The sequence below is a fragment of the Artemia franciscana genome, chromosome 13, assembly GCF_032884065.1.
Source record: "Artemia franciscana chromosome 13, ASM3288406v1, whole genome shotgun sequence".
Taxonomy (NCBI): domain Eukaryota; kingdom Metazoa; phylum Arthropoda; class Branchiopoda; order Anostraca; family Artemiidae; genus Artemia; species Artemia franciscana.
In genome coordinates, this window is record NC_088875.1 from 6,571,207 (window position 1) to 6,584,318 (window position 13,112).

Genomic DNA, 13,112 nt, shown 5'->3' on the forward strand with positions numbered 1-13,112 from the left:
ATAGCCGTGTTAAAGTTAGATGAAAATAAATTAAAAAAACATAGTAAATATAAACCAAAGTAGTACTGGACTAAAGTGAACAACAACTAAAAACCACATATTAACTGAAAATAACCTTTAGACACATATTTATGACTCAATACTATCGGCATGAGCTAGATTGCAAAGATATAAACATATTTTAACAAGATGAATAAATAAAGTTAAAACGGCCATAAATCAAAAGCTATAGCTGTGTAAAAGTTAAATAAGAATAAATTGAATAAATAGCAAATAAAAACCAAAATGAAATTGGATTAGAGAGAGTAACAAAAACACATAGTAACTTAAAATAACCTTCTAACACACGTTAATGGCTAAATGATATCAGCCTGAGCTACTTTGCTAGAATATGCACAGATTGAACAAGATGAATAAATGAAATTGGAAAGACAGTAAATCAAAATGCATAACAGTGTTAAAGTTAAATAAGAATAAATTGAAAAGAAACTAGTAAATAAAAAACCAAAATGGAATCAGACTAATGGTAACAACAAAAAACAAAACAAAACATGGTAACTGACAATAACCTTCAGACACAAGTTTATGGCTCAATGCTATCAGCATGAGCTACATTACAAGGATGCATTACAAAGACTGATTAAACAAGGTGTATAAATGAAATTAAAACGACCAGAATTCAAAAGGGATAATTACGTTAAAATTAAATAAGAATAGATGTGAAAAAAAAATCAATAAATAAAACCAAAATAGAATAGGAATAATAGAACAACAAAAACATATATTAACTGAAATAACCTCCAGACACACATTTATGGCTCAATACTATCAGCGTGAGCTACATTACAAGGGTATACACGGATTGAAAAAGATGAATAAACAAAATTAAAACGCCCAGATTTCAAAAGGGATAACTGTGTTAAAATTAGATATGAATTAATTGAAAAAAAATTAGTAAATAAAAATCAAAATGGAATAGGACTAAAGAGAACAGCAAAAAAAACACATATTAATTGAAAATAACCTTCAGACAAACATTTATGGCTCAATGCTATCAGCATTAGCTATATTTCAAGGATATTCACAAATTGAACAAAATGAATAAATGAAATTAAAACAACAATAAATCAAAAGGGATAACTCTATTAAAGTTAAATAAGAATAAATTAAAAAAAAACTAGTAAACAAAAACCTAAATGGAATCGGACTAAAAGAACAACAAAAAACACATATTAACTGGAAATAACCTTCAAACATAGGTTTATGGTTCAATGCTATCAGTATGAGCTTCATTGCAATGGTATACAAAGATTGATTGAAAAGAATAAATGAATTAAAAACGACCAAAATCAAAAGAGACAACCGTGTTAATGTTAAAGAGAAATAAAATGAAAAAATGTAGTAAATAAAAACCACAATAGAATTGGACTAAAGTGAAAAACTGCAAAAAAAAAAAAACAAACACATATTAGCTGAAACTAACGCTCAAATATACGTTTCTGACTCAGTGCTATTGGTATGATCTAAATTGTAAAGATAGATATAGGTTCAATCAAGATGATTAAATGAAAATAAAACTTTAAAACGACCATGAATAAAAAGGGATAACTTTGTTAAAGTTAAATGAAAATAAATTAATATATTAATTAATAATATATTAATAAATTATTAAATTACTATTAATAATTGACTCATTAAATTACTCATTAATTAATAAATTAATGAGAATAAATATATTTGGCAGAATACAGTTCTGTTAAAGTTAAATTGGAATTATGCCGGTCAATAGTTCTCTCTTAGAACATTATTAGAAATATTAACACAAATTGTTGGGAACATGTGTAGTGGACGAAAAATATTTGTAGTCATTATAAAGATGGTAATTATATATTGTAGCAAAAGGCATAATATATCTTCTTTTTAACGAAAACCCCAAACTTAACTCAAAATCCAAAATAAAAAAGTAAGAAAAGATCATTGTAAAGACCCAATGCAGAGCTTGACCGTAGAACGGAAAAACTTATTATTATGGATTTCAGTAGCCTTTGACCTTGGGTTTTTAAAGATCACTTATTTCATCCTACCCACTACACCATTTCGTGATGCTAACACACAAGAAAAAAGAATTGCCTTTATTAATATTACTCTAATTTGTATTTAGCTGTGGCACTTGTTGCCCTGGATGTCCAGCTTGGTTGTTTACAGGGAAATCTACCTCTCGACAGTGATCCTCAAAAGATGATTGACGCAACAAATTCTATTTTCATTCTCACATCACAATTGGAATTTAATGGTCCTCAATTTTGGAAAATATTTCCTTCCAAAAAATTGAAGCAGCTCTTTGCATCTCAGGATATTTTTTTTGAGTGAGCAATATGTTCTTATTTTCTACTTATATTGTTAAATGATTTCTGGATTGCCAAAAAGAAATATCGTTTCTAAACGAAATAAATCAAAAACAAGTTTTTAAAATGAAAGTAAGGAGCAGCACTAAAACTTAAAACGAGCAGAAATTACTCCCTATGTGAAAGGGGCTTTTCCTCCTCAACGCCCTGCCCTTTACGCTAAAGTTCGACTCTTTCTCTTAACTCAATTTTTAAAACAGTAAGAAACTTTAGCGTAAAGAGTGGGGCGTTGAGGAGGAAAAGCCCCTTTCATATACGGAGTAATTTCTGTTTGTATTAAGTTTTAATGTTGCTCCTTACTTTCATTTAAAAAAACTTGTTTTTTTATTTAATTTCCGGACGTTTTTGAATTAATGCATGTTTTGATCTTGGCTCTCCGCACATAAATAATTAAAACGAAATTTACATATTAATTAATTGCAATTAATCGGAAGATTTCGAGAAAAAAGGAGCGAGGGAGGAGGCCTAGTTGCCCTCCAATTTTTTGATTACTTAAAAAAGCAACTAGAGCTTTTAATTTTTTACAAACGTTTCCATTGGTAAAAAATATACATAACTTACGAATTAACTTACGTAACGAACTTCTATATTCGTATGTTTTTATTGCGTATAAGAGGGGGTTCAACCCTCGTCGATACCTCGCTCTTTACACCAAAGCTTAAATTTTGTCCCAATTCCTTAAGAATGACCTTTGAATCACAAAGGCCGTAGAATAAATAGTTGAAATTACTAAAAATACTTTAGCGTAAAGAGTAATGTATAGTAGGAGGTAAACCCCTCATCTGCGTAATAATTTTTGTTCGTGTTAAGTTTTAATGCTGCTCCTTACTTTCAGTAGAAAAAACTTTTCATATTTATTTTTTCATTGTTTTTTCAAATAATGCTAGAAAATCCTGCGCCCCTTCATTGAAATTTTCTCCCCCCTCATGAGAATTTTCTCAATGGAAATATCCTCCAACGTAACCACCCCTCAAATCTCCCCCCTAAACCAAAAAATCCCCCTGAAAACGTCTGTACACTCCCCAGTAACCATTAATATATGTAAAAACAGGTCAAAGTTTGTAACTCGCAGCCCCTCCCACGGGGACTGCGGGGGAGTAAGTCGTCCCTAAAGACATAGTTCTTAGGTTTTTTTACTATGGTGGATAAAATGGCTATATCGGAATTTTGATCCGGTGACTTTTGGGAAAAATGAGCGTGGGAGGGGGCCTCAGTGCCCTCCAATTTTTTTGGTAACTTAAAAAGGGCACTAGAACTTTTAATTTCCGTTAGGATAAGCCCTCTGGCGACATTCTAGGACCACTCAGTCGATACGATCACCCCTGGAAAAAACAACAACAAAAAAGCAAAAAAAAAAATAAATAAACACCCACCCGTGAAACTTCTTGAGACTTGAAACTTCTACAATCGGGTTCTCTGATACGCTGAATCTGATGGTGTGATTTTCGTTAAGATTGTATGACTTTTAGGGGGTGTTTCCCTATTTTCTAAAATGAGGCAAATTTTCTCAGGATCGTAACTTTTGATGGGTATAATTGATCTTGACGAACCTTATATATTTAAAATCAGCATTTAAATACGATTCTTTTGATGTAACTACTGGTATCAAAATTCCATTTTTTAGAGTTTCGGTTACTATTGAGCCAGGTCGCTCCTTACTACAGTTCGTTACCACGAACTGTTTGATAAGGTATGACATCAAAATTTAAAACCAGCCAAGAGCTATTAGGCCCAGGAGAAACTATCCCCTGCTTGACTACCATCTCCTCAAGTTAAATATACCTCAAGCTGATTAAGTTAAATATAGTAATCATAATGGGTGAAACAAATATGACAAGTGGATGATTGATAGTAATTATATATTTAAAATCAGCATTAAAATGCGATTCTTTTGATGTAGCTATTAGTATCAATATTCCATTTTTTAGAGTTTTGGTTACTATTGAGCCGGGTCGCTCCTTACTACAGTTCGTTACCCCGAACTGCTTGATTAATTTATTGACATGGCTCTAAGCATTTAAACAGAAAAATTCATTGTTTAAATCAAAGGAACACTAATAACCTCCTGCCTTATTCATATATTGTAAAAATACTTTTAACACATTACTGCTTGCACTTGAGTAATCTTTCATAAGCAATCAAGAAAAAAAAAAAAATCAGAGGCGATTAAAGGTTTAAGAAGGGAGATACCCCTCCACTCCATTTAAAAAAATGTTCTGTTCGTTTTAATGTTATTAAATTTTTACTTGTATTAAAAGATACTTATATATATATATATATATATATATATATATATAAATTCATATATATATATATATATATATATATATATATATATATATATATATATATATATATATATATATATATATATATATATATATATATATATATATAGGCATGATGTTCCCGGGAAAACTTGACTAATAGCTCCTAATTTAATAGCCTGTCCTTGCTTTGTTTTCTTTATAAAGTTTGTTTAAAGTTGATTTTAAAAAACGTTGCAAAAACGAATTTAGGCAATGAATTTATAGGCAAAAATCATTGGAAAAAGTATTATAAAACATAAAAATACAGTTGCTCTGATAAAAATTTGCTCTTAGATTATGGGAGCGGTGATTTTATTTTCATTTCAGATTGTTTTACAAAATAATCGCACGACACCATGGAAATTTCTTTGAAACATGTTTAGTAGAAGTTTTACTGTAAACTAAAATTGTTGAAACGAAATTATGAAGCTACTTGACTTAAAAAGTAGTGTTTTTACTTTCTTTTCCACGGGAAATGGGTCATTTCCATTACAAGCTCACCAAAATTACACTGAAATGTTAGCCATTGAATTTGCGAGTATTTTTTTTTGTGGCAATATAGTTTTTTTCGCCAACAAATGAACGATTCTTATGAAAAGTTTGCAAAATCGCTCTTGACTGATTCCGACTTTTGATACTAAAATTGTATGAAAGAAATACTCTTATTCAAGTGATTGAAAAAAGGTTGCAGAAAAAATTAATTTAGGGAATGAAATCATGGACAAAAATTATACGCAAAAATAACGAAAGACAGAAAAAGTACTGTTACTCTGATAAGAATTTACTCTTAAATTAAGGGAGCGATGTTTCTATTTTTCTTAAAGATTGTATTGCAGAATAATTGTGTGACACCATGGAAATTTAATTAAAGTAGGTTCAATAGAAGTTATACTGTAAAATAAGATTGTTGAAATCAAATTATGAAACTATTTGACTTGAAAATTATAGTTTTTACTTTATTTTCGACAAGAAATGGGTCATTCCCACGACAAGTTCGCCAAAACTGCGCTGAAATATGAACCATTAAATTCGGGAAGCATTTTTTAGTATCTATAAAGTTTTTTTCGCCAACAAATGAATTATTTTTATGAAAAGTTGTGCAAAAATCCCTCTTAATTGATTCCAATTTATACAATAAAATTGTGCAAAAGAAATACTCTCATTCAAACGATTAAAAAAAAAGATTACAAAAAAAAAGAATTTAGGCAATGAAACTATAGACGAAAATTCAAAGCACAAATAACGAAAAATATTAAAATAAAGTTACTGTGGTAAAAATTTACTCTAATTATGGAAGCGATGTTTTTATTTTTCTTGTAGGTTGTGTTGCAAAATAATCGCATAACACTATGAAAATTTAATTGAAATAGGTTCAGTAGAAGTTTCGATGTAAACTAAGATTGTTGAAACCAAGTTATGAAACTATTCTACTTGAAAAGCACAGTTTAGTTTGTTTTTCACAAGAAATTCCGTAAGATTTTCGTAAGAGATTTCCGTAAAGGCTTCCGTAAATATAAAGGAAACAAAAATCGCTCTAAATAGAACCTTTTCCTTTAAGCTCCAAAGTTTTGAAAAGTAATTAAAGAACATTGAAAAAAAATTACTGGCTTACATGTATATTATTGAATAAGAAAATCGTTATTTTCGTTGTCTTTATAGATTTTACCACCAAAAAATTTAAATATGTGCATACAAAGTTCACAAAAGTAAATCTTACTTAGAACTGTTCAATATAAATCCAAGTTTTGAAACAAAGTAAAAAAATATGAAAAATATTGAAAATATGAAAAGTTCCTCACTTTTATTCAAAGATGTGCCACTCACTCAGGAAAACAAAATGTTTGTTTTTTTCAGTTTGTTTTTTTCTTTTTTTTTGTTTCTTTTTTTTTCTTCACTCAGGAAAACAAAATCCTCATTACGGATTTGATTTAAAAAAAATGGATCTAAATGGAATTGTAAAAAAAAAAAATAGCTTTTAACAGAGCTTCTCACTTTTAACTAAACTTTTTGCAAAGAAATTGTAGGTTATGCGAAAATACCATAATTTGCCCATTGTTTACATATAATATTTGTTATTGGGAAATACAGGTTTTTAAAGTAGTGTATGGAACAGTTTAGGGTATTAAGTTGGACCTTACAGTTAACTAGGAGGGGGATTATTAATCAAATAAAGATTAATTGAATAACTACTGCTACTGTTACTAATGCTGCTACCACAACTATTGAAATAACTGCGACTTTTTCTGTGGCTACTACTAAGGCTATGTGTATCAAGGCGGAGATTTCAGGGAATGCCAAGAAAATTAAACTAAATCAAAACAAGCTATGTGCATACAGGTTGTGAAAGGGGGACATCTGCAGTATCTTAGGGACGCTTGAGAAAATCAGTTCGAAACATCCAGACTAGAATGAAAGGGATTTCAACTGACTAAAAGGCAATATACAGGCAAAATTCTATGCTAGATTAGGTGCTGAGGTCTGTCAACGCTTGGGTCCTTACCAACCTTTGATTAGACTGTATTAATTGTACTGTTTGTGTTATTTTGTTTTTCTTTCCTTAATGTTATGTTTTAACTCCGCTTAAATTGTCAAAACAAGCGGGTAACAAATAAATTATTAATTACTATATGTCCATACGAAATCGAAACCGTTACTATTACTCCTACTACTAGTAAGAATTAGTATGTTAAAGTGAGATTGTCAGGCAGGATTGAGTTAAGAGAGAAACACACTATGTGCGTGAAAGATACCAAGAGGGTAAACCAGCAATAGCTTAAGAATGACTTAGTGTCAAATTAATACTTACTGGTATGCTCTGGGGAATGTTGAACTGAAAAGGCATTATGTACGTGCTTTTACTATCAATTAAACTGTTACTAATGTTATGAATAGTACTACTGCTACTAATGCTAATACTAGTAGTACTCTCACTTTTACTATTATTACAACTAATAATACTACTTCTTCTGCTACTGTTACTACTGTTGTTGCTGCTACTACTGTTACTACTATTTTTTTTCAGTATTTAGAGATCCATAAACCTAAAAATTAATTAAAAGAGTTCTCCGGCACAGCTTTCAACCTTGTTTCCTAGGTACTGTATTTTTATTTATCTATTAAAATTATTAAGCACGCAATGATTCTGATGAAAAAGATAAATGGGAAATATACCGCTAAGGTTTTGTACTTTCAATGTCATAAAATGCTGATTATCTTTTTAACCAAGCATCTTAATCAGTGGAATAACCAAGATTACTAAAAAGAACAAATGAATGTGGACTAACAGGGCAGCTTAAGATAAAATTCCTTTATTAGAGTCTGAATTATTTTGAATTCATTGAAGCTATTAAACATGAATTTTTTCGTATCTATTTTATCCAACTGTTCGTGGTAACGAACTCTTAAATGAGGACCGACCCGGCTCAATAGTAACTGAAACTCTAAGAATTGGATTTTTTTTGCAGATTTCAAATATTTAAGATTATTAAATTATATAAGTTTAGTCTTACCTATAAAAGGTTACAAGCCTGAAAAAATTTACCATATTTAAAAAAGAGGAGAACACTATTAGAGGTCATAGAACCTTAGTGGAAATCACACCATCAGATTTGGGGTATCAGAAAACCCTTATGTAGAGGTTTCAAGCTGTTATCTGCAAAACTATGAATTTTGTGTATTTTTACCTGAAGAAAGATCACGGACGTGTGTTTATCGGTTCTTAGTTTTTTTTTTTTTTTTTTTGGTTTAGTTGTCCCAAGGGTAATTGTACTGACCCAGTAGTCCTATAATATTGGGAGTGGTAATATTCAAATGGATATTAAAAGTTCCAGTTCCCCTTTAAGTGTCCGAGAAATTGAAGGAAAACTAGACTCCCTACCACGCCTTTTTTTTCTCAAAATCGTTCAATCAAATTCTTTAGACAGCCATTTTTTTCAGGAAAGTTGAAAGACAGAATAACTATGACTTTGAAGATAATATACCCCCCCCCCACAACCCCGTGGAAAGGTCTTTAAGTTACAACATTTTCCCACTTTTTACGCATATTATTTGTTATTGTGAAGCGTGGATATATTTTTGGATGAGGTGGGGGTGAATTTTTGCTGATTGGATTGTTTGCGGGGAAAATTTGCCATGGGAAGCGTGCCATGGAGGAATTTTTCAGGAGAAACTTTACACCGGAGAAATTTACCCGAATTGCTCCAGGAAATTCTTCTGATGTATTGCTTTCTCTTTGCCGACTCAATTTTACCCGACAAGATGTTAAGGATACTTTCCCGGGGGACTTTTACCAGGATTAAATTGTCTTGAGAATATACCCGTGGGAAGGAGGGATTTTTCCGTGAAGGTGAAGTCAGGTTTCCTTGCATTAAATATAAAAACGATTAGAAATTAAATTTAAAAGAACAAGTTTATTAAACTAGAATCAAGGAGCAACATTAAGTTTAAGACGAACAAAAATTGTGACGTATAAAAGGGGGATTGCTGCTCCCCAGCATCTCGCTCTTTACGCTCAAATTTGAATTTTGTTCCAATTCTTTAAGAACTACTTCTGGAACACTGTATTTGCTTAATTAGAACAATAAGAAGCTTTTTTAAGTGCTAAAAATGCTTTAGCATGAAGAGCGAGTCGTTGAGAAGGAGTGACTCCCCCCTAATATAAGTATAATATGAAAAAAAATTCGTTTTCTTAAAGAGTTAAAGAGGCTGCGTCCCAAAGTCGAACCTTAAAACGTACAGGAATTAGGAGAGGCAGTTGGGGGGCTGCCGCCCCCCAAACCCCCCACTTTTAAAGACTCTCTTGTAGAGGTTTTTTGTTGTGGGGGGTCCACTCCATTTACATTTTAACATAATTATTGAAACTGTTTCCCTGACACAACAAAAAACCTGTACAAAAGAGTCTTTAAAAGCGGGAGGTTTGGGGGCGGCAGCCCCCAACTGCCTCTCCTAATTCCTGTACGTTTTAAGGTTCGACTTTGGGACGCAGCCTCTTTAACTCTTTAAGAAAACGAAGTTTTTTTTCATATTATTTCTGTACGTTTTTCTACAATCCATGGTGGATGTAATTTAATAATAATTTTTTTGTGAAAAAAAAACCGCCCGATAAGGGACTTGAACCCTTGACCCGAAGATTAAAAGTCTCACGCTCTACTGACTGAGCTAACCACCTGCATGTGTGTAAATATAACTTTTAAATAATTTCTCAAATTTTCAAATTAACATGGGCTCTTATAGAGAAATGGGTTAATTAAGTGGCTAATGCGTGGTTTCTGGAAAACAGGGAAGGAGTTATCGGATCGAGCTGAAATTTCGCGGATAAGCTCCTGGGCCGTAGGGGACCTTAACTTGTGAATTTCAGCCCAATCGGACAACGTTAAAGGGGGGGAGGTCGAAACTTTCGGGGGGTTAAGATTTTCCTACGAAACTTTCAAGGGCACTTACTTGGAGAATTCCGCATCGAATGAGCCTTCGTACACCCAGATCCGATGTCGGCTGTGACCTGCAGGCGTCGAGAAAAAAAAAGAATATGAAAATTAAGTGGCTATGCGTGGTTTATGGAAAACAGGGAAGGAGTTATCGGATCGAGCTGAAATTTCGCTGATAAGCTCCTGGGCCCTAGGGGACCTTAACTTGTGAATTTCAGCCCGATCGGACAACGCTAAAGGGGGGCTGGGGTTGGTGGGTCGAAACTTTCGGCCAGATTTTCCCCATGAAGGAAAAGTCGGAGGGGGATGAAATCCCTCTGCGACCACTGGAACCAAAGATCGCTTAACATTGTCGTGGTTCGCCTCTTTATAGAGGCACGAGTGTGCCTCCTTGAAAGTAATAATTTTAACATAACATTGTTCCAAGAGGCTGGACTAAAAATCACATAAAATATAAGCAAGAGAAATACTGAGAGTGAAATTAAAGTACAAAGGGTAACATAGAAGAAATCACTTAAGAACTACATCTTTATAACCTTGAAACTTTTTTACATATTTAAAAGAATATAATGCTATTTTTTAAATACGTATAGCACTTATTTAATAATAGTATAATAATTTGGAAAAAAATGTTTTATCTTTTTATTCCAGACAGGATCCTAAAATATGACAGCCAATATGCCTTGTGTAAAGTTCTATATGATACCAAATTTGTGGTGTATTGGAGGAACTTCTAATATTTTCTTTGGAGACTGATGGTAAGAGGGAGAAAAAAATTTCTGACCAAGGGTAGAGGTGTGAGGCGTATTTTTTTTCTCGTATATTCTTTTTAGGTACAAATGTTTATTTTCAGTTTATTTACGTTGAAAAGATCCATTGCAGATGTGTAGATATTTCATATCTGTTTCAGGATTTCATTGAAATATATAAACAAGGCTTTTGAAAAACTGAAGCATAAATCAGAGGAAGCGGGTCAGACAATTCTCGAATCAATGCTGGATCGTGGTGTAAGCATTAAGGAAGCAACTATAATGGCAATGGATCTTCTAATGGCTGGTATAGAAACAGTAAGTTTTAGTGGCTATAGAGCTATCATAATGGTAATGGGTGATCCAATGGAAGTCATAAATACTCTACGTTTAATCAACTATGAAACGGTAAGAACAGTATATCATTATAATCATAACAGATATTCCAACGGCTTAGAGTAAAAACAAAAAAAATTTCTAGTTGTAAATTAGAATCCATATCAAAGCTTCTTGCTATTTGAGATCTTGTCGCTTCAGTTTTATTTTAACTACTGACAACAAGCCTAAATGATTACGCAATGCTCTTCAGATATGATATCCGTAGGAGTCGTTGCCTTTTTTTCAACGACAAAATACTTGGTATTCAAATGCATTTTCATCAGACACTAAAACATTGTTTTACGGTATTTACGACATTAGGATGTCACAATACTACAACCTTGTTATTAGAAATCGAATGTACTATTTCCTGAAAACTGTTTTCCCAAGGGAAAGACCAGAAGCTTGACAGACCAGACGTGACAAAATTGGTAACTTCTTTTGGTCCCGGGTACTCTCTATTGATGCGCTAATACCAATTGAGGGGATACAAAGGTCCAGCGATTTTGATAGTATACCGGAGTAGAGCCCTTACAGTACGTAGAAACCCCATACTACTCTTATTGGGGAAAAAACAATTTAAAAGTATTTAATGCATCATTTAAATAGACAGGATTGCTTTAAAATTCATTAGATCAGCTATTTTGAATAAGGATTTTGTTTCATTGTGAAGGTGGGAGAATGAATAATTCCAAAAAGATGTATTTTTAATTGTGAAATTATTTAATTCTATATGACCCTCCAGATTAATATAAAAAGGTGTATGGAAGAATATAATCTATTCGTTTTGTTTATACTAAGCTTGAATGGTCGATGGCATTTACCCCCATTTTTTATACAAAATTTATATAAAATAATATATATATATATATATATATATATATATATATATATATATATATATATATATATATATATATATATATATATATATATATATGTATATATATATATATATATATATATATATATATATATATATATATATATATATATATATATATATATATATATGTAGACAACCTGATTTAAACAAATCTTAAGAGTAAGCTAAAGTAGAAGTAAAAGCTTTGTCAAGTAGGAAAACTTCTACTCTTGCTAACTCTAAAGATTTGTTTAAATTAGGTTGTCTGTTTGGAGTTTAATTATAAAAAAAACAGGCCTTTTTCAACTGAAAGTAAGAAACAGCATTAAAACTGAAAACAAAATCGGAAATTATTACGTATATAGGGGGGAGGATCCCCTCTTCAACACCTCACTCATCATGATAGGGTATTACAGGTTTTGGGCAAATGGCTAGGTCAAGCGATATTTTTGGAAGGGGGCATAGGACAATTGCTTGTGAAATTAAGGACGTGGTGTGCAAATGGCTTATTTTAAGGCAATGTTTGAGGTTGTGTAATGTCAGTATTTTTGGAAGTGGGTCATTGGGCTATAGGCTGATTAATTGGTAAACATTTTAGTCTTAAATCAAGGATTCGTCCTACAAGTCCCCTGTCAAAGAATTGTTTGGTGAAAAATGCTAGAAAGAAGCTTGAATCAAGGAATTTATCTTGAAAAACCTTCATTAATTTTGAGACTTTGAAGGGCTCATTAACAGGTTCTTATATTATTTTGGCATGGTTTACTGGTAATGGAGTTGACGGTTACATACGACACTGGGTTTTTAAATTTAGAAAAATTGCAGACTTAAATCAAGGAGTTGTCACACAAATACCTTTTTCAAAAGAAATCTTTGATGTTGTATGCAAGAAAGAAGATGGGATCAAGGATTGTACCCTGAGAGACCTTCCTGACTTGGAAATTTGAATGGGTTATTAAGAGGCTCATATTATAGTTGAATATTGT

The 13,112-nt window shown here is 31.9% G+C and overlaps 1 protein-coding gene and 1 long non-coding RNA gene across 2 annotated transcripts in view; one reads left to right on the forward strand and one right to left on the reverse strand.

The window, feature by feature from the left end:
• LOC136034447 (probable cytochrome P450 12a4, mitochondrial) overlaps positions 1-13,112 on the forward strand; it is a 58,597-nt gene that overhangs the window by 23,624 nt on the left and 21,861 nt on the right. Inside the window, exons 4-5 of the mRNA XM_065715629.1 lie at positions 2,162-2,366; positions 11,048-11,204. Of these exons, the coding sequence (XP_065571701.1) occupies positions 2,162-2,366; positions 11,048-11,204 (362 nt within the window). The remainder of the gene's footprint in view (positions 1-2,161; positions 2,367-11,047; positions 11,205-13,112) is intronic.
• LOC136034449 (uncharacterized) overlaps positions 1-13,112 on the reverse strand; it is a 67,751-nt gene that overhangs the window by 15,351 nt on the left and 39,288 nt on the right. Inside the window, exon 2 of the long non-coding RNA XR_010619185.1 lies at positions 10,154-10,211. This is a non-coding gene — a long non-coding RNA (uncharacterized LOC136034449). The remainder of the gene's footprint in view (positions 1-10,153; positions 10,212-13,112) is intronic.